This window comes from Camelus dromedarius, chromosome X (genome assembly GCF_036321535.1).
Source record: "Camelus dromedarius isolate mCamDro1 chromosome X, mCamDro1.pat, whole genome shotgun sequence".
In the NCBI taxonomy this organism is placed as follows: domain Eukaryota; kingdom Metazoa; phylum Chordata; class Mammalia; order Artiodactyla; family Camelidae; genus Camelus; species Camelus dromedarius.
The window spans coordinates 79,920,129-79,941,915 of record NC_087472.1 but is presented as its reverse complement, the minus strand read 5'-3'; the positions used below and the strand labels follow the sequence as shown (position 1 = coordinate 79,941,915).

General features: G+C 33.6%; 1 protein-coding gene across 11 annotated transcripts in view; it reads left to right on the top strand.

Moving 5' to 3' along the window:
• The window catches only part of KDM6A (lysine demethylase 6A), a 168,113-nt gene that overhangs the window by 133,216 nt on the left and 13,110 nt on the right, over positions 1 to 21,787 (top strand). For 10 of the 11 annotated variants that reach the window (XM_031445376.2, XM_031445379.2, XM_031445377.2 and 7 more), the window contains 9 exons: positions 2,903 to 3,032; positions 4,524 to 4,629; positions 5,317 to 5,522; positions 7,569 to 7,633; positions 7,707 to 7,781; positions 8,311 to 8,459; positions 14,815 to 14,929; positions 17,437 to 17,624; positions 18,437 to 18,578. In XM_031445376.2, coding sequence (XP_031301236.1) covers positions 2,903 to 3,032; positions 4,524 to 4,629; positions 5,317 to 5,522; positions 7,569 to 7,633; positions 7,707 to 7,781; positions 8,311 to 8,459; positions 14,815 to 14,929; positions 17,437 to 17,624; positions 18,437 to 18,578 — 1,176 coding nt within the window. Of the gene's footprint in view, positions 1 to 2,902; positions 3,033 to 4,523; positions 4,630 to 5,316; positions 5,523 to 7,568; positions 7,634 to 7,706; positions 7,782 to 8,310; positions 8,460 to 14,814; positions 14,930 to 17,436; positions 17,625 to 18,436; positions 18,583 to 21,787 lie in introns of those variants that run through there. The other variant, XM_031445384.2, reaches the window with a different exon arrangement.

The window sequence follows — 21,787 nt, the reverse complement described above, 5'->3', positions numbered from 1 at the left end:
GGAGATAAAAATCTTCCGAGGCTTAGAGAAAAGTCAAGATGGCAAATGATAGGCATCAGGTTTGCCATTTCTGTTCTGTTGATGGTGTCCTGAGCTGGGCAGAGGTCCAGAAGTTAGAAGGAGAAAGTGACATAGGCGCAGGAGACTTGATGTTTTTGGTCTAGGAACTTCATAACCAAAGATAAATAAAGTGTAGGCCAGTTTATCTACAGAGCATTTTTCCATTTCTCTAACAAATGATGTGCATAAATTTGAAAGTAAGTTTAAGCCAATATTGAAAATAATTGGACAATGACTAATTTATTCCTACTCTACTTTGCTCAGGGAAAGAGTTTCAAAATGGGAGAAAAGGATTTAAAATGGAATAATCTCTAAAACCTAGCACCTGCTTCTTTCTTTAACTTCAACACCTTTTCCCACTTTGGATTGTTATATTAAAGTTTCACTGATTGGCTTGAAGTATTATAAACAGTATTGGACATTTACTCATTCAGAGGATGAAATCTATTCCTGTTATCCACAGCTCTGGATTAGGATTGATAAGTATTTTCAGTGGAAAACGCTTACAGTCACGATATAGACAACTACCTACATCAGTTCTTTAAGGGAAATTCCTTTTTGTTTCAGACTTGACCTCAGTAGGCAAAGAGTCAGTGTTTGAAATACAGTAAGAAGCTGCTAAATAAAATTTGATTTCCTAGTGAATTCTGATTTTTTCACATATGTGGTTAGTCTTTAAAGTGTTCGTTAATTTTAATCTGACTCTTGTTGGATTCATCTTAGTGGTCAGTGCTGTACAACAAAAGGCAGTTACAATACTTTTGCTTTCATAGTTTAAAATTGCAACTACACCATTCAGCTGACTCAGTATCAGCTCCCTTAATCATGCCTCTCTCTTTTTTTTTTCTATTTTAAATTAAAGGCAGTTACATTTTTCATTGTTTTATTTACTTTCCCCATCTGCTTTTTTTCTTTCAATTGTTATGTAACTGTAGAAATGATAGAGGCAGAATTCTGCTAATCTATCAAACCCTGTTTTCTGGTCTCAATGTCCATAATGCTGTAGAAGCTTAAATTTTGGTGTTACATTTAATTAGTATAAGATGGCTCTTTTATGATACAGTTTTAATACTTGGTCCAGATCCTTAAAATTCTTGATCCAGTTCCTTAAACTATTAATCATTTACAGTACAACCATTTCCTGCTCTGGCAAACAAATTTTATGTATTTGGAGTCATATTCTGTTTAATATCCAAAGTTAAAGAGTGGTTGATACATGATTCAACATGAAAACTATTTATGTGGAAATTGTAAGTGGATGTTTTATCATTCGTTGGATTAAAGATAATATTTGAGTTGTTTCTTTACCAATCTCAGTCAAGTATTTTCTACTGCCATGAAGTTTATAAATTAGTACCAATTTTATACCTAAATTTAAAAGCTTAAATGTATGATGTCTATCTTCAAATGTGCTGGGCACTCGTGCTTTGTGGAGAGATGTTGAAAGCTGGTAATGAGTAGAATATTCATTTATTTAACCTTTAACCTTAAATGTTAGTTGACCTTAAAATTCAACTTTTAATGACTATTTCACATACTTTTTTTAAAGTCAGTTATTATAAGCTTAATTTATCCTTTGATACTTGTTATGAAGTCTTTCGTTTTTACTTGTAGTTGAGAAAGTTAAAAAGCCACACCCATGATGCTATTATATAGTGTAACATCTCAAAAGTTTGTAGTAGTGTAATTTCAAGCCTTAGTTTTCATTAGTGCCAACCAAAACCAGCTGATTTGTAAGGTTTTTTCCCAGTGCTACAAAAGCTACAAAATTTCTTTGCTACAAAAACATAGCAAAATAAGGAAAGTTGATTTTTTTTCAACCTATATTCTACTATTTATGTTGAAAAATTGCTAGTTCTTTCTTCAGTAAGTAAAATTACTAAGTTTTTAACTCCCTACCATAATTACAGTTTTCAGATTCTTACCTTAAATTTTAATAAGTTAAGAGGACTTGATATTTTAATGCACTGGTTATTTTTGAACTTGTAATAATTGGGTGAGGTAGGTTAGTTAACCTGGAATGATTTGAAAGCTCAAAATTATATCTTGCTGATTTTCTGAGTTAGACAGAAACTTTTAAGAAATTGGAAATACCTTTCTTTTTCTTAGACTAAAATTGCAATTTGGGAATAATTCTATGTTTTAAGAATTTATAATTTAATAAATGTGATACCTGCCTTAAAGAAAAAGAAATACCAAATACTAGTAAGTAATAATTATATACAGTATCAGAGAATGGATAACAACTATATGCCTCATTTAAAAAATTGGTATAATTTGCTGTAAAATTTAGTAGGTTGGAGTCTTGCTGAATTTTATTAGTCAAGGAGTTACACAGAAAATTCTTTCCACATCTGAGAAAAGAAAGGAAAAAGGTCTTTTCAGGTTTGACAATTGTCACAAAGATAGTCTGGTTATAATTACTGAGATGAGGCATAAGAAGAGAGGTATATTCCATTCTTACTATTACCTAGACCTTTTTGGGTCAGGTTATTGTTTTAACATTTAATGGAAAGAATCTGATGGTGGAAGATGGTGGAGAGGAAATTGGAGTTCAGGTGAAGAAAATAAATTGGGAAATTACAAGCAAAATAAGGAATGGCATCAATAATTCATGTGTTACAGTATCTTTTTTATTATTTTTCTTCAATGGAAGATATAGAAATCAAGCTAAGTATTTACTAAAATTAATCATTGTTCTCAGTTTTTTTCCTGGTGGATCCAAATCTCATGGATTTGTGCAACTGCCCAGTAATTTAATTAGGACTTAATTCAGGATTTTTTTTTTCTGTTTTCTAAACAAATGTACAGCTGATTTATTCTCCCTTCTTCTTTTTTTAAGGAATCTAGGTAAAAATGGCTTATCTAACAGTAGCATTTTATTGGATAAATGTCCGCCTCCAAGACCACCATCTTCACCATACCCTCCCTTGCCAAAGGACAAGTTGAATCCACCTACACCTAGTATTTATGTGAGTCTGAATTGACTGACTAGAAATAAATCAAACCAGTGTTTGCACCTACTTGTCTTTCATAAGATCTTGCTTTAAATCAATATGGATGCCCTTTAGGAAAAATTTAAATTATTGGCAGCAGCTTGAATGTTTGGGGGGGAAAATGATGTGTTCAAAAAGATTCTGTAATAACATTTAAAAAATGACTTCTCAGATCTTAATTGTGGTTACATTATAGTAGTGAGAAGTACTTTTTTATTGCCCCTGATTTTGAGCAGATTTAGGCGAAAACTACCTAAAAATACAACTTTTTTTTGAGTAAGCTGGGTTTTAAATCTGTGTTCTACTAGTTTTAAGGACCTTAACATTCATTCTGTTTTATACATCTACCAAAAAAAAATATTATTTACTTTCAAAAAAATTGAGAACATAAAATGTGGTAATAGATATGTCATTAAAAAAGCTTAATAGATTCTTTAAAACTGGGTATTGGTTTTACTTAATGGACATTTAGACATCCGATACAGGAAGTTGATAAGAGTTTAAACAAAGCAACTCTTATTTTTATGTTTCTCTGAAATAGGTCCTCCTGCCCTATTTCCTTCCATCTTCCCACTTCTACTCCAAATGAAAAATATTTTTGAACTATAAATGTTTTTGGAGATATGACCTTGTTTTCGCCCTCTAGAGGCCAAATGTTATCATATTCATCCTTGCTCCAGCCAGTATTTATTGATCCATTCATATGTTAGGGAAGCACTGGGATAGACATGTAATAAAACTTTTAAACTGAGGTCTGAGAGAAGACAATGTAAAATTAATATTTATCTTTTATGGGTTGTCTTCTTCAGCCCGTAAATTCAGTAATTTTGAAAACATTTTGATTTTTTTTCTTTTTGTGATAAAAAGAAAACCACATTACATAACATTTACCATCTTAACCATTTTTTAAGTGTACAGTTCAATAGTGTTAGGTATATTCTCATTGTTTCAAAACAGCTCTCCAGGACATTTTCATCTTGCAAGTCTGGAATTCTGTACCCATTAAAAAAAAAACAGCTTCCTTTTCCCTGGTCTCCCCTGTTAACCCCCACTTTCTGTTTCTATGAATTTGACTACTTTAAATACCTCATGTAAGTGAAATTATACACAATTTTTCTTTTTGTAACTGGCTTATTTTCACTTAAAGTGTCTTCAGGGTTCATCCACGTTGCAGCAAATGATAGGGCTTTCTTCCCTTTTAAGGCTGAATAATATTTAAAACACACTGATGTTGAAGTTTGTTTTATCTTTTGTTTAAGATGTAATGGGCAAGAGAAATGTATGTGGTTACTATCTAATTACAATTAGGATCAAAAGTCATAGTGATAAAATGCTGTAGAATATAAAATAGAAGTAATGACACAAAGGATGCATTATTTATCTAAATTACAATAATTAAGAATTTGGCATAATATTTTCCAAAAGGTCTGTTTTATGGAGATCTAACCATACATTTTAATTTTACAGTTGGAAAATAAACGTGATGCTTTCTTTCCTCCATTACATCAATTTTGTACAAATCCAAACAACCCTGTTACAGTAATACGTGGCCTTGCTGGAGCTCTTAAGTTGGGTAAGCTTTAAATAAGAAAAAGAAAAAGTTTCTATATTTCCTTTGCTAGTTATCTGTTAACTTTTAAACCACTGGCAGAAACTTATTTTTATTCTTTTTCAGGTTTTCACATTTTCATTTTAATACTTTCCTGGCTGAGGGACAGAACGAGAGAGGGAGAGAGAGAGAAAGGGAGTGTGTGTGTGTGTGTGTTTGTGTGTGTGTGTGTGTTACTTTTTTATTCCATAACGTGAAGATATGATGATGATATTGGTTACCGGCAATTAACTGATGGTTTTTAAATTTAGCTTTTATTTTTGTCTAATTATATAATTATGGTTTAGATTGACTAATAAAAGAAATTTTTAATATGAAATATAGGTAAAACTTGATGTTACTAATAAGTACTGTAGTGCCCTAAGGAGTTCCTGTCACCTGCAGAGATTAAATAAACAAGTGAAACTTCAGCCCCTGGCCCCTTGATTCTCCCTCTGTTGATGGCGTGACAATTAGGTCCAGGACTTCAGTATAGGTTGTGCAAGTCTAGCACAAATCTCAGGATGTGCAGAGGCTCTGGTTGGTTTTTAGGAGAATTGGATAGAGTGTCATGAAACATTTCTCCTGTTTTTTCTTACCAAAAAAATGCACTTTAAAATATTATTCCAAATATAATTTTCATTTATTAACTACATTTATTTATTTATGAAGACCTGGGGCTTTTCTCTACCAAAACTTTGGTAGAAGCTAACAATGAACATATGGTAGAAGTGAGGACACAGTTGCTGCAGCCAGCAGATGAAAACTGGGATCCCACTGGAACAAAGAAAATCTGGCATTGTGAAAGTAATCGATCTCATACTACAATTGCTAAATATGCACAGTACCAGGCCTCCTCTTTCCAGGAATCATTAAGAGTAAGTATTTCTTCCTGAAGATTATTTTATTTTGGAGGTAGTTTATTATTTTATATTATTTTACTTTGAAAGGGCACTTTCCTCCTCATTTTTATTGTTATATAAATTTTTCTTTATATAAAATACTTATAACTGCTGTCCAGTTGCTTTTAGTACTAAGTCTGAGAAGCAAATCTATGGGTTAATAAAGTAAATATTGTTACTGTCTAGTGAGATGTCTCCCTCATCTCTAGGATATTTCTGTTTAGAGAAGGGTTTCTTAACCTTGGTAGTATTGACATTTTGGATTGGATAATTTTTTCTTGTGGGGGACTGTTCTGTGTATTGTAAGATGTTTAGTAGCATCCCTGGCCTCTCCCTACTGGATGCCCATAGCATACCCCTTACCCCCAAACCCAGTTATGACAATCAAAAATATCTCCAGACGAGCCACGTGTCCCCTGGAAGGCAAAATTACCCCTGATGGAGAACTACTGATGTTAGAAGATAAACTAAGTCTCATGCCTGCAGAGTCCCTAGTCTTATACCTTCCCATTAAACTCTACCAGGTTAGTATTACTTGGTGTATAACTTCTCCAGGAAGCGTTAGTGTTGTTCTTACCCATTTTAGTCTGAAAGAGGAAACTCCAGGAGAGGCATAAATTATTTCAAGATATATGGAAAATTAAAAAAATAAAACTTTGGAAGATAATCAGAGGATTATTATTGAAAGCCTTTCGGCAATGAAGCATTACTAAAATCCTTTAGCACTGAAATGAGAACTTTATGAACTCTCCCACAAAGTGAACATAGACCATCCATAAAAGTGAGTTTATTAAATGTATTACTCAAATAGTTATCTGTGCTAAGTTGTTCTGTACATATCCCACAACTGAAATTTAATATGTGCCTAGAAGTCTTTAATTTGTAATTCATTAGATTTGTTTATCTCTGTTTAAAATTCTCCCCTGAGTTCACTTTTTCAGTCAAGGCAACATTTGTACCTGTGAATCATATTTGTGTTCCTTTCTCACTACCATTCCCTATATCCTACAGAAGAATTCATCTAATAAAAACTGTCCTACAACTTTCATGAGTTGCAGTGAATTCATTGTCCATATAAATCTCTCTAGTTCACTTCAACAACTGAGTGGTAGTATTATGGTCAGAAAAGAATACATAATAAACAGGATTCAGAGGTCATCAAAGGAAAATTTGAAGGAAAAGTTGAAAAACAAAGATGATAAAAGGCAGAGTATTTAAATGGGAAGGAGTCCATAACCAAAGAAAGAATGACTGTTTGTGTGCTTTGGAAGCATGGGCCCATTACATGTGAAAAATTGGACAAATGTTTAAAAAATGTATACGTTTAAAGGGAAGGAGGCCAAAATGTCACCAAGTATTGCTAACTCAGAAATCGTAAGGCAGTGTTGAGATACCATGTCTGTAACACAAAGATGATAAATAATAGTAATATTTGCATTGAACAGCACCTATATTTATCTAGCACTTAATTTCCATGCTATTGTTGTGTTGATCATTCATGTCTCACTCATTGGGGGTTTGGGGGGAGATTTAACCCAGGAAGAACTTCTTCCATTTGTCCGCAATCAAGAATAGAGAGCATCTTACCCTCCACCCTTCCATACATATTCCGTACATATATAGCTACATACACATGCACTGTTAGTTTAGGAAATTTATAATCAAGATTGATACTTCTTGGGCCTCCCTCTCAACTTTGCTTTAATTTCCTCTTGAAAATGGGGCAGGAATGAGAATCTATAGTTTTTCCTCTTACAGAAGAATATTAATAAGGAAGAGCTTTTAGGATAACTTTGTGGCTGATGGAGGAGGTTTGATACCATGCCAGTGAGCTTTGATTTTTCTGGGTTTCCATTTAATGTGGTCTTTCAAGAAATTTTCATGTGAAAAAGGTCTATAGAAACTTAAGTTTTAAGACAGATAATACATTGATCTAGATGTGAATTTTTCAGTTGTATGTTGGAAAGGATAGCTGGCTGTAGAATAAATACCAAGCTGGAATGTCTTTTGCTTAATCCATAGGAAGAAAATGAGAAAAGAAGTCACCATAAAGACCACTCAGATAGTGAATCTACGTCTTCAGATAAGTAAGTCATTTTTAATGTCCTTTTAGTATTTCTACTTAAAAGGCGTGTTTCTAATATTGTCTCTTTCTTTAAGTTCCGGGAGGAGGAGAAAAGGACCCTTTAAAACCATAAAGTTTGGGACCAACATTGACCTGTCTGATGACAAAAAGTAAGTCTTTGTAGTAGTTATTTCTGTGAGCTGATGCAAAGAGGTATCCTTTGTAAGATTAGGAATTGTCTCTAATGTCCTCTTCTGCTTTGTTCTTTGTCATCTTTCTAAGTCAGTATACAAGTTTTAACTAAATTATTTTTGCTAGGCTTTATGATTATTTTCCTTGACCTAAAACTCTTGTACAAATTTTCAAGACCCTGACTGTATTTAGTTATGCAATCATAAAATGATATTTGTATAATTATATAAGAATATATTTATCAAATAGAATTACACAACAGTTATAAAAATAGGGAAGTCAATCTTTTTCTTTCATTTACTTGGTCAGTAATTTTTATGCTTTTTGTTAGGAAGTTTTCTTTGGATAAATCGGAAAATTTAAGCATTCCAGGATTTTCTATGCAAAAGTAAAATATTTATAGATTTGATTGTTTTTCTTATTGGAACATAAGGTTTTTGAAGATACGGTTAACTTCCACAAGTATTTATAGCAGGGTTTCACTCTTGATCTGTTATTTTATTGCAGGTGGAAGTTACAGCTACATGAGCTGACCAAACTTCCTGCTTTTGTGCGTGTCGTATCAGCAGGAAATCTTCTAAGCCACGTTGGTCATACCATACTGGGCATGAACACAGTTCAACTATACATGAAAGTTCCAGGAAGCAGAACACCAGGTAACTTTTATGAACTAACAGTTGAAAAACAAATTGATCAAAATGTGAAACTTGCAAAAGAGAACTGGATTCTTTCCATTTACACATTGAATGAAACTGAAAGGATTATTTCTGTTACAAGATAAGACTCTTTTAACTGGACTCAGATTATTAAGATTTTGTTTCCCTTCCTTAGTATCTTTTTTTAAATATAGTAGCCCTGAAACAATAGGAATTTAATCTGGAAAAGAAGTCATTGAAGCACTCCTCGGAAAATAAGTCCCTGTGACTTAAAGACTATTTTTGATCCCATCTACTACAGAGTGACAGGATCATTTTTTCTAAACTTATTTTTATCATAACACAATAAGGGATTTTTTTTAATATTTTATATTGTGACCTAGTGCACATGTGTATATACAAAAACAATTTCACAGAACAATACATTTTCTAATTTTTCCATTGTATTTAATTTATAAAAGAGTGGGTTGCAATGCTCAAATTGGTTTGCAATGTACAATCTACAACACTTGATGATGTGGCGACATTACTAGACTCATCCTGGTATCCAGTCTGGGCTTTACCGTTAACTAGACTTGTGACTTTTGGCAAGTCACATTTCTTCTCTGGGTTTTTTTTTTTTTTTTTTTTTGTAAAGTGAATTACATTGGCTTTAGACTTAAAGTGCTGTCCAACATTAGTGTACTGTCCTTTTTATGTTCCCTTGGATTGCCATGAAATTGCATAGGGTGATGTTCAAAATATTTAACAAGTAGCACAGCTGTTGGTAATACCGAGTTCAGTTGCACGGATGCCTACAGGGTGCATATCATCCTTGGGTGTTTCTGTTTGCTGCTTGAAGTAGCCATGGCTTGTAGACCAGATTGCGTCCTTCATTACCTGCTTATTGAATTGTACTTAAAAAATTCTCTCAAAAGAGGCCTATGCTTGCTTCTGGGTAACATAGGTCAGTGCTTCTCAGTCCTGGCTGCTCATTAGAATCTCCTTGTAAACTTTTAAAAAATATATAGTGGATTAATATCTGGATTTGGGGATCCAGGCATCAACATTAAAAAAAAAAAAAAGTTCTCTAGAGTGTGTACAGCCAGGATCAGGACCATTAGGCTATAGTTTTTGTCCTTAGGCCATTCAGTGTCCAATTCTGTGATATTTTATCCATAGTTGGGTAAAGTGGAAACAGTTCTGGAATAAATGGCGGAAGACCTATCTGCCCCCAGTCTGTCATTTAGACACCTATATAAATACCAGGCAAGTTATTTGAACTCTAGAGTTCACTTTTCTTATGTATATATTATTGGATTGGTTCTATTAAGATTCATTTCAACTGAAAACTTTTCTCTTCAATTTGAATTGTTTTATGCAAATAGTATTATTCCCCACATCAAAGAATACAGTTTTTCTTTACAAGTCAAGGGGGAAAGCAGACTTGATAGGCTACTTCTTTGTCACTTATGTCTAGACTGTTGAGGGTGGTTTTTGTTGGTTTGTATATAAGGTATTAGTTTTTCAGAAATGTCCTTAAAGAATTCTCTAAATAATTCCCTTGAGGTAGTGCTATCCTATAGAAATACAATGCAAGTCTTAAGATTTTATAGTAGTCACACTAATGTAAAAAAAAGTAGGTGAAATTAATTTTAAACCAATTATATCCAGATATTATCATTTTAACATGTAATCAATATAAAAATCATTGGGACTTTCCCCCTTTTTTATATTGTCTTTGAAGTCCAGTGTGTACTTTGCAGTTACTGCGTATCTCAGTTCACATCGCCATATTTCAAGTGGTTACTGTTCAGACAGCTCGATATTAGAAGAATTGTTAGTTTGGTTCAGTTTTTAAAGATTGTTTTGAATACTTTTTTATAGGTCAAAACACTTTGTTCCTGGAGTTACCTAGATAAATTTGTTACCTGCTTTAATGGACTTATGATCAGTCTATGTTCTAAACTCATCTAGAGATGCTCTCAGACTCTATCCTAAAAGACTTTTAGTTAGATAGCGGGGTCCCAGCATCTCTAATTTTAATTAGAGCTAAATTTTATTCAGAGTCCATGCCATGGACAATTCCAGCCATCTACCTAGGGTAAGAAACAGTTGTAAATATTAAGAGTACCATCTTCACATTATACTGTCATATTAAAAGACTCAGGGTGTAGTGTGCCCAGGGTGTGGCAAGAGCAGCTCCATTTTTTCACTGAGGTAAAATTCATATAACAAAGTTAATCCTTTTAAAGCATGCAGTTCAGTCATATTGAGTACATTCACTGTGCTGTGTAGCCATCACTTCTGTGTAGTTGTAAGGCATTTTCATCAACCCAAAAGGAAACCACATATCCATTAAGCAGTCATCCCAATTCCCCCCTTCCTCTCAGCCCCTGGCAACCACTAGTCTGCTTTTTGGCTTTATTTCCCTGTTCTGGATGTTTCTTGTGAATGGAATCATAGAACATGTTGCCTTTTGCGTCTGGCTTTCTCTTAGCATGTTTTTGAGATTCATCCACATTGTATCAGTGGTTCATTCTTTTTTATGGCTGTATAATATCCATCGTGGATATAGAACATTTTTTTATCCATTAATCAGTTGAGGGACATTTGGGGTGCTTCTACTTTTTATCTTTTGTGAATACAATATTTCCAGTTCACATACAAGTATTTGTTTGAAGACCTATGTCTACTTCTTTTGGTTATATACCTAGGATTAGAATCGCTGAGTCATATGGCAATTCTGTGTTTAACCTTTTGAGGACTGCCAAACTGCTTTCTATAGCAGCTGCACCATTTTACCTTCCTGCCAGCAATGCACAAAGATTCTAGTTTTTCCACATCCTTACCTACACTGATTATTGTCCACTTTTTCTTATTATGGCTGATCCAATGGATATGATGTGTTCTTTTCACTGTGGTTTTGATTTTCATGTGCTTGTTGGCCATTTGTATACCTACTCTTGGAAAAATGTCTGTTCAAGTTCTTTGCTCATTTTTTAATTGAGTTGTTTGTCCTTTTGTTGAGTTGTAAGAGTTCTTTATATATTCTGGATATTAATTCTTTATCAGTTATATGATTTGCAGTATTTCCTCCCATTCTGTAGGTTATCATTTCACTCTCTTGATAGTGTCCTTTGATGCACAAGAGTTTTTAATTTTGATGAAATTCAGTTTATTTTTTCTTCAGTTGCTTATGCTATTGGTGTCATATCTAAGAAACCATTGCCAAATCCAAGGTTGTAAAGATTTACCTCTGTTTACTTCTTAGGTTTTCATAGTTCTAGCTCTTATGTTAAATCTTTGATCCATTTTGAGTTAATTTGTGTGTATAGTATGAGTTAAGGACCCAACAGCATTCTTTTACATAGGGATAGCCAATTGTCCTAGCACCATGTGTTGGAAACACTTTTTTCCTTTATGAAATGATCTTGACACCCTTGTCAAAAATCAGTTGACCATAAATGTATGGGTTTATTTCTAGAGTCTTGATGCTATTCCACTGATTTATATCTCTGTTTTTATGCCAGTACCACACTGGTTTGATTACTCTAGCTTTGAGGTAAGCTTCAAAAAATTGTAAAGTGTGAGTCTTCAACTTAACATAGCTATCTTTACTGTAGCTCTTTATCTCTTCATAGAGCTTTGAGTTACTGTCTTGTATTCTTTCATTTCAGCCAGAAAAACTCTAGCGGTTCTAGGGTAGACTGGCTAGTGACAAACTTTAGCCTTTGTTTTTCTGGGAATGTGTTAGTTTCTTTTTTATATTTGAAAAGTAGTTTTGCCAGATAGAGAGTTCTTGGTTGGCTTTTTTTTTCCTTTCAGCAATTTCAGTGTGTTACCCTATTGCTTTCTGGCCTCCGTGTTTCTGATATGAAATCAGCTATTTTATTAATGATCCCTTGTATATGACAGTTGCTTCTCTTCCTACTGTCAAGATTTTCTTTGGCTTTTTATGGTTTGATTATAATGTGTCTTAGTGTGGGTCTTTTGGAGTTTATCCCTCTTGGGGTTTATCCTTCTTGGAGTTCCTTGAATTTTTTGTATATATAGATTCATGTCTTTTGTCAAATTTGAGAAGTTTTTGATCATCATTTCTTCAAATATTCTTTTCTCCTCTTCTTCTGGGACTTGCACAATGCACACGTTAGTATATTTGATGATGTCCCATGGGTCTCTTCGGGTCTGTTATCTTCTCTCCAAAATGGGCAGTTTCATTTGACCTGTCTGTAAGTTTGCTGATTCTTTCTTTAGCCTGTTCACATCTCCTGTTTAGAAACCCCCTAGTGAATTTATTTCAGTTATATTTTTCAACTTCAAACTTTTATTTCCTTTCTTGTTATGATTTCTGTCTCTTTATTGATAATCTATTTGTTGAGACACTGTTCTCCTTGTTTCCTTTTGTTTTTGTCTACTGTTTTCTTTAGCTCTTTAAGCCTATTTTAAGATAGTTGGTAAAAAGTATTTGTTTGGTAACTCCAGGGTCTGTGCATTTTCAGAAATAGCTTTTGTTAACTCCTTTCTTTTTCTTCTTTTTTTTCTTTTTTTCTTTTTTTGTTGTTGTTTGTTTTCTTTCTGTGACTGGACCATAATTTCTTGTTTCTTTACACGCCTTACAATTTTTTATTGAAAACTGACTTTTTGAGTTTTTTTTTAAATAACCTGTATTCTCTGTAGGACGTGGTCCCTGAAGTGTCTGTTCCTTTAGCGTGGTGCTCTGGTAGTGTTTTGGAATTTTGAATATTTAATCCAGCAATTACTGAAATCAGATTCTCCTCCCTTTCTAGTGTGTGTCATTGTTGCTTGTTGTGGTCTACAGGTGTTTGTTTAGTGACTTTCCACTCTATCTTTGCAAAGACTGTATTCCTTGTCATGTGTGGACACTGTAGTCTCCTTTCCAATAATTATGTCAGCAGTAACATGAAAAAGATTTCTTAAATGTTTGGGGCTTCCCCCCCTCCAAAAAAAAAAAAAAAGAAAGAAAAGTAGGGAAAAGGAGAGAAAGAAAAGAAAAAAGAATGCTCTATGTCTTTGTAGATTGCCTTTGTGTTGAGTCACTCCTTCTACACTTAGCCATGCTGCTTCCAGCTCTACTTCAGCTTTTACTTCCTTGCTTGTGCTGAGCATAAAGATCACTAAGAGGTTAAGGTCTGTGGTCTTTTTAGGTTTTCTTCTGAGCATGCCTCTTGCTCTGGGTCTGCGTGTGGCTTCTAAATTCTACAGTGTACACAGGAGCTTTTTAAAGTCATTGTTCTCCCCAAATCTCACTCCCCAGCTTTTCCTTCCAAGCCTTTGGCATGTCTGTTGTTTGCCCTAACTTGTTGGTTGGTTTGTTTGGTTTTTTGCCCTTGTTCATCTTCTGGCTTGTTCATTTGTCTTGCGAGGTTTAGAGGGGATCCTCCTCCATTGAAATGCTTGCCCTGGTAGAGTTCTGAGGTAGGTGAAACAAACAGAAGTCCCTTCCATCAGTCTTTTGGGGAAACTACAGTGTGGTCTAAACAGAAGAACACAATTCTTTGGGAGCAAGGTCCACTCTGCTCCCTCCAGAACCAGGGATGCTTATACTAGGAATACAGACTACAGTTTTTAAGTCCACTGCCACACCAGTGATGGAGGTGGACATAAGGTAAGTTAAAGTGACAAAAATTTCCTGCCGTGTTTAAGTTGTCACACGTTTGGTTGCTGTAAACCTTTGACTATTGTCCAGATTTCAGGTAAGGTTGCTTCTGACAGTTTTTACTAGATTTTTATTTTTTGATAATATTTTATTTTATATTTTTAATTTCTGAAAAGTCCCCCCAGAGTTCCCTGCTCTGCCATTTTTGTTGACACCACTCCTGCAGCTACAGTTTGAAAATTAGACTTCTTGTCTCTTTAGTCATATCCTAATATGACTTGTGAGAAATGGGGGTTAGTTCACAAGGAAGAAGTAGTAATGATATTGATATCAATAATAACTAATATTTATTTCTTACCATGTATTAGGTACTGCTAAAAGCAGTCATTATTTCATTGATCCTCAAAACAACCCAGTGATTTATTGGAATTATTTTAATCAAATCTTGTATAAAGAAACTGAGTCAGAAAGGTTTAGAAACTTGCCCAGTTTTACATAATGACTAAGCCAAGAACCCTGGCTTTATAACCTAAGCTTTTAACTGTGATTTAGATTGTTTTCCACAGAAACGCTTACTGAGTAAGTTAGGAGTTGACCAAACTCAGCTCTAAAACTTGACACAAAAATGCTGTACTGATAAACAACTGAATACCACTGGAGCCTTCTCTATTGAGTGTTTCTAAGATTTCATTTCTAAAGACGCATTTTTCTGTAAAATTTATGGTATGCTGATTTTTTTTTCTTTTCACATTTCAGGTCATCAAGAAAATAACAATTTCTGTTCAGTTAACATAAATATTGGTCCAGGTGACTGTGAATGGTTTGTTGTTCCTGAAGGTTATTGGGGCGTTCTGAATGACTTCTGTGAAAAGTAGGTTTCCAAACTAAATTTTCTTTAAACATAATTACTCAAAAATAATAATTGTAAAGAACAACTTGCTAAGCTGGATATCCTAATGCATGTAATCAGTTTTCATTTACCATTCAGCAGAAAATTCATTTGAAATGATTTGATTCCAAACTTGTTATTTTGTGTTATTGGGAATGCTTTAAGAAAGATGCCTTGAAATCCCTCCATGCAGTAGTAATAGTCTTGAATTTAGAGGACAGAAAATTGAGTTCTTTAGTGGGTCAAACAATTGATGCACAAATACTTGCTCATGTGAAAGATCTATAATTCCAAGAAAAATTATTTTACTATAAATGGTTTTAGAAGTGGAAGGAATTTTATAATTGAGCACCCTTGTAGGTTGTTATTAACTCAAGCTTGAATGTCTAACTTTTTGCTGTATCATCGTGATATAAATTCTTTTTAAAACTACATTGGCAACTTTTCCTATAAAGGAATTTTTATAAAATTTAAACAATAGCTTCAGATTTTGTTTCCAAGAATTGAAAGAACTCACATAGTAAAAGTGTTCCTTTCTTTAAGATTCTAGAAAGTTTTCATTTATTTAATTATCTTGTGTTAAAGGGTACCTTGGAATTGTTTTCACTGATTTAAATTTAATTATTTGTCTCATTTTGTTTTAAAAAAAATACTCCATTACTTAAGAGCCTGATATTTTCTGTTAGTAATAAGGTTGGGAAATTATTATTATGGTTAACAACATAAATTATACATACATTCGGTACTATCCCCCCACCCCAGTAAGATAAAGGAGGAAAGAGCCATCAAAAACATTTAAATAAGAGAGACTTTGAAAACTAATTATACGCATATTCCACATACTAACTTATAATTTTTAAATATGGAGTTTAAAGATCTTTCTGTAAATATCTTGATTTAGTAAGAAGTGTAAATACAATTGGAGAAACAACCGTAATAATCTAAAATTTCTTTATCTACAAGCAAAAGGTAGTCACCTTTTGTTGTCTTCGCTATTTAACATAAGGTTTCCTTTAATGTAAGGAAACCCAAGATGTGGAATTTTAAAGTTTTAAATGCTGTGATGAAATAACGTGATCTACTTTAATCTGTACTAGACCAGCAGTCTGGTGGTAAGCAAGAGAAAGAACAGTGTCACATAGGAAACCTCTGTGGTGCTGTAGAAATATTTTTATTTCTTAAACTTTGAGGTAGTAGTATATTATTGCAGCTACAGTACAGTGATCCTTGTTTATTATTTCTGAGTAGGGATTGACTATATTTAGTATTTAGTTTCCTTTCCTATCTGAATGGAGAGGTAACCTGGGAGTAAAGTTAATTAGAATAGGCAGATGATGCCTAAAAAGCTTGAACATGAGGATAATGTTTTAAAAAGTCTGAAAGATAGGGTAAACTTTAACTCAGCTGTGGGAATAACACTTGCTACCTCAGCATTTCAGTGTAATTTTGTTTCACATAAGGATTGTTACTTTTTGGTATTAACTGATTTGACCATATCTGTAGTTTGTTTTATGACTTTAGATAATACCTGTCATGAAATAGCCATTTATTTGACTATATGATAAAAGGGATGCTTCCTTTTTTGTAAGTTTGATTTTTCTTTTTCCTTAGCTTTTGATTATTTGATGGTCTTACTTGATTCCTTGCTTGCTTTTGGATAGAAAGTTTTCTCCAATTTTATGATGACAACACATGGGTTAAGGAGGGCTAGGATTTGTGTTTATAACAATATTTGGCTTTATAGGCAAGTTTTTATGGACTGTATGTAGTTTAAAAAATACTTCATATCATATCATGATGAAGTAGAATAAGAAGCAGCCAGATTTTAAAGGAAAAATTTGGTAATATGATCTGTAGTATATTTCCAAAGTATGTTGGTGGTGATGGCGATGATGATGGTTATTTGTGCGTGTGTATGAGTGTTCATTTTTGACAAAGTTTTTTTCAACTGCATGGTTTTAGTCAACCAGTCATCAAAACTGTACAGAGACTGACATCCTGTCCCCTTTCCTGCTTAGGATTCAAAATAGTAATAGAGACCATTCTGCTTTCTGTTCTACTTTTCCTCAGAAATTTAACTTATATCTGCCATAGTGTTCCTGCTTAGTGATTTAAATGGCTTGATATCATCTCCACCTTCCATTTACCTTTTAGAGATTTCTAGGTACTCCAGGAAGAAGGGTTTAATCAAAATATCCTTTAGTGAAATTAAAGGTTAATGTAAATAAGTGTTACTTAAAAATAGTTTTCAATTTCATTTGGATCTTTGAAAAATCAGCTGAAGTAATACTGATCTTTGGATAAGTCATCTACTACTTAACTGTAATTAATTTCACTCACTTTACATACTGCAATTTCTCATTGCATAAACAATTAAGTGTCAGTGCAATGAATGAACATATTTTAAAAAACTCTTGACATTGTCTTCCAGTCTTATAAGGAGCTTATTAAAGTACTTGAACCATTTGCAATATTTTTTCTTATTTCAGAAATAATTTGAATTTCCTAATGGGTTCTTGGTGGCCCAACCTTGAAGATCTTTATGAAGCAAATGTTCCAGTGTATAGGTTTATTCAGCGACCTGGAGATTTGGTCTGGATAAATGCAGGCACTGTGCATTGGGTTCAGGCTATTGGCTGGTGCAACAACATTGCTTGGAATGTTGGTCCACTTACAGGTATTTTAAAGAATATGCTTTAAAAAAAAAGTTTAGTTTATAAAGGATTGTGTCTGATGGGTTTTATTCTTTTTTTTCTTGGAATATAACTCACCAAAAATTGAAAGAAGAGTGTCTCCTTGTATAAAATTTTAATTTGTAGTACAAGATATTGTTTGAGTTAACAGATAGAAATCCAGGACCATAGATCTGAACAAATAACACAAATGTATGTCTTTATATACAAGAAAGAGATACTTTTAATAATTTTTAGACTGCTCAATTTTGTTTTATAAAGGAAACCCTTTATGGGAGAAAATAAAGTAGAGCAGTTATTTATTCTTTGAAAATTTTTCTTTTATCTAGTATGTCATATGAATAACCCTATTATGTCAATGTCTGTTTGAATTACACCTGCCTTCAGGCAGTAGATATTTAAGTTTAAGAATATGGCCTTTGGAGCCAGAAAGACCTGGATTAGGACCAGGACCTGGCTTTTGCAACTTTGGGCAAGCTATATTACCTCTCTGGACCTCAATTTCTTCATCTGTATAATGGAAATGATAAAATTAATAAGTTAATGGTAAAGATTAAATGGTATAATGTATCGAAATACCTTAGCACAATGCCTGGCACATAGTTACAGTAAGCACTCTTTACGTGAGCGCTACTAATATTATTAACCACAATTATCAAAAAAACATAAAAAAGATTTTTGTAATGTTCTGAGATTTTCAGAATTGGTGTTGATGATATCACCTGAGAAGGTGATAATAGTTATCTTCATATCTGTGGTACTTTGAGTTACTTTATAACTGTTTTTTTTTTCCTAGCCTGCCAGTATAAATTGGCAGTGGAACGGTACGAATGGAACAAATTGCAGAGTGTGAAGTCAATAGTACCCATGGTTCATCTTTCCTGGAATATGGCACGAAATATCAAGGTCTCAGATCCAAAGCTTTTTGAAATGATTAAGTAAGTGCTTTCTAAAACTGCTGTAGTCCCTCTCTTTTTGGGGAGTGTTAACTATTCAATACTTTTTTACCCCCATAGAATTATGTTGACAGCAAAACAAAATGGTCCACATGTCTAGCAAAATGTAATACGAGAATCCACATGTTAAAAGTATTTTCCCTTCCAAATAGTCAGTCCACTGTGGTACAAAGAGGAACAAAAGCACAAATGATTCTAAACCAGTAGATTCACAAACCTGTGCTTCCTCACTGCCCTCTGAACCACTTGATTCCTAGGAGAACTTTAGTTTTAATGTTGAAAGACTGCTCTTAGTATCACGGGGAGGGGATGGCATCAAAAAATAATTGCTGGTACAGAGAAATTAGCATTTAATATAGGGATTTGACTTAAACGTTAACTTTTAAAATTTTAATTAAATCATCCATCTTATAATTGTCCCTTTTCTTATCTGCTTTAAACACTTAATACAAGTTATTTGAATACATATTTCCCAATAAGCTTCTCATTTATTGTGACAGTTTCTATCCTAGCTATTTTGTAGATCTTTAGAAGTAACATTTTTAAACAGTGCTGTATAGCAGTGTTTCCCTAAACCGTTTTCTACCGCTACTACTTACAGCCTCAAAAGGTGGGGAATTCTGGTCAAAGAAATATGGGAAATAATGAATTGTATAAAGTTCAACAAGTCCTTTAATTTTTAATGTTTAAGTTTTTTGTAAAATGTTTTAGACACTTATTTATAAGGGTTGGTATGTGGTGGTTTGTTTTGTTTTTTGAGTGGGGGAGAAGGGTTATAATGTATTATATTTCCCAAACTTATTTGTTTGACCAGTATCTTTGAAGAATTAATCTCAAAAACTCATTTTGGAATACACTGCTTTATACTCACTGATAAAATAAGTTTGTCTTCATCTTTGTTAAAATAGTATTTACCTTTAAGTATTTCTCCTGCAGCTATATTAATTTGGTCAACATGTGTTATTTTCAAGATACTGTCTTTTGAAAGGAATTCTGGCTTATTAAAATGATTTCAAACCGAAATCTAAACTTTTATTTAAACAAAAATTGTGTGGCCAAGGTAACATGCCTGTGGATGATCTTATTTCTTTTATCAGTTGCACTATTTTATCTAGCCCTGGGCAGAAGTGGTAGGGGGATACAAAGGTAACAAAAAACAACTTATAGCAAGTAATGTACAAATCCTTTAAAAAGTTGGATCTTAGGTACCATACTCCATAAATGTAATTGGTAGTGGGGTTGTCTATTTGTTTATTCTATTATATCTTAGATTGGTATTTTACTCTGAATAGCAAGTTCAGGGTTACTTTTTGGGAAAAAAATAATGTAAAGTCACTAAAGTTGTTTAGTAAGTTGGAAATAGGCATAAACTAGAGGATAATTCAGCTCACCTGAAGGTAAAGGAATAGTGCAGTATAGGAACCATTTATATATAACAACTATGTAGACTGAAAGTGACTCATCACTTTTTGGATGGATTGGGATTTTATAATTAGAAAGTATTTTAAAGATCATTTACTCAAGATTCCCCTTCATGTAATAATCCCTTTTATAGCATCTATAATTTGTGGCCATCCGGCAACTTCTTAAACATTCTCATTACCTCACTATAATTCTGGAAAGTTCTTTACAAATTTGGCCTAAAATCTGCTTGTCATTTGGTACCAATTCCTTGAGTATATTTGGGATTTAGGTAGAATCCCATTCAACAAGTGTGAGAGCCAGCTCCATACCAAACACTATTCTAAGGCACTAATGCTGGACATAGCGATGTGTAAGTTAAAATGTTGGCACTCAGAGGGCTTAAATTCTAGTGCAGCAAGACAGACCTCCAGGCAGTTAAATAAATTCATGATAAGTTATATGAACAAGATAAAATAGATAATATATGTAGCGGGATGAGAGTGCTGCTTTTTCTGAAGTAGTCAGAGAAGGTGTCTGGGAAGATGAGTTTTGTGTTTAGACCTGAGCAATGAGATGGAGTCAACTACATGAGGATCTAGAGGTGCAACATTTCAGGCCCAGGGAACAAGTGAAGACTGAATTGGAAACAATTTAGGTATGTTTAAAGGACAAAAAGGACAGTGTGACTGTAGCAGAATGAGAGAAAGAGGGGGTAACAGTAGCGCTCAGTGAACAGAGCAGGAAGCACGTGTGATCATATACGGACACTTAGGACGTTTTATTTATGTATTAATTTGGGGTGTTACAGGTTACCATTGGAGGATTTTAAGTAGGAGAGGGATAGATTCTGATTTAAACTTTAGAAAAATTAATCTGGTTGCTTTTGTAGAGAATGGATTCCAAAGGGCAAGATTAGAAGTGTGTGTAGGGGATCACCAGGCAGTTGCAACAGGAAAGATCAACCTAGACAGGGGGTAGAGAGAGGTGTTAAATTAGGGGCTGTGGTTAAACTAAAAGCTTGTGCCATCAGAAAGGCTTGGTCACAGATTGGGTGTTGGGGTAAGAGGGAAAAGGGAATCAAGGACAAGATCATTGTCAGATGCTCTTCTTCTTCCTACCTGGTGTTTGTTAATTTAAACATCTCATCTCTATCATCTTTCATCCCCCTCACTGCTATCGTCCTTACCATCCTTCTAGACTTACTCTAGTTTATCATTGTCCCTCTTAATGTTTGAAATGTTGAGCATTGACAGTAGCATTATCTTTGTTATAAGGTTGTCTTGTGTTGAAATTGGATATACGTAATTTGAATGTTTTTCTGTTTAAAATTACTGGTGATACTGTTGTTCCTCATACCTTCCTTACTTTTTTTTTTTAATCTAAGTAAACACACTTACATACTTACCTTACTCCATTTTTACTCTGTACTACAAAATGTCCAATCATTTGACTCTTGATTGTGTTCCTCATTATGATAAGAATTCTACTCCCAGGTTGAGTTTGTCATGAGATATAATTAGCAAGCTCTGCTTCTCATCACGCAGATTGAAAATGTTAACCATAAATCCAGACCTTAGGCCTTGCTCTGTAAACTTCCATTGGTGAAAATGTACTTTTCACAAGTCAACATTTCTCCCTTTCTTTTATTTGTATTTTCTTTCATTTAATCAATATTTGCTGACTGTATACAAGGCTCCAGGCTTGAGAGAGAGTGTGTATGTGTGTGTGTAGTATAGGTTGTATCTGGAAGTAAAAGTTAGTGCATTTAAATAAATAGACTGGAAGAA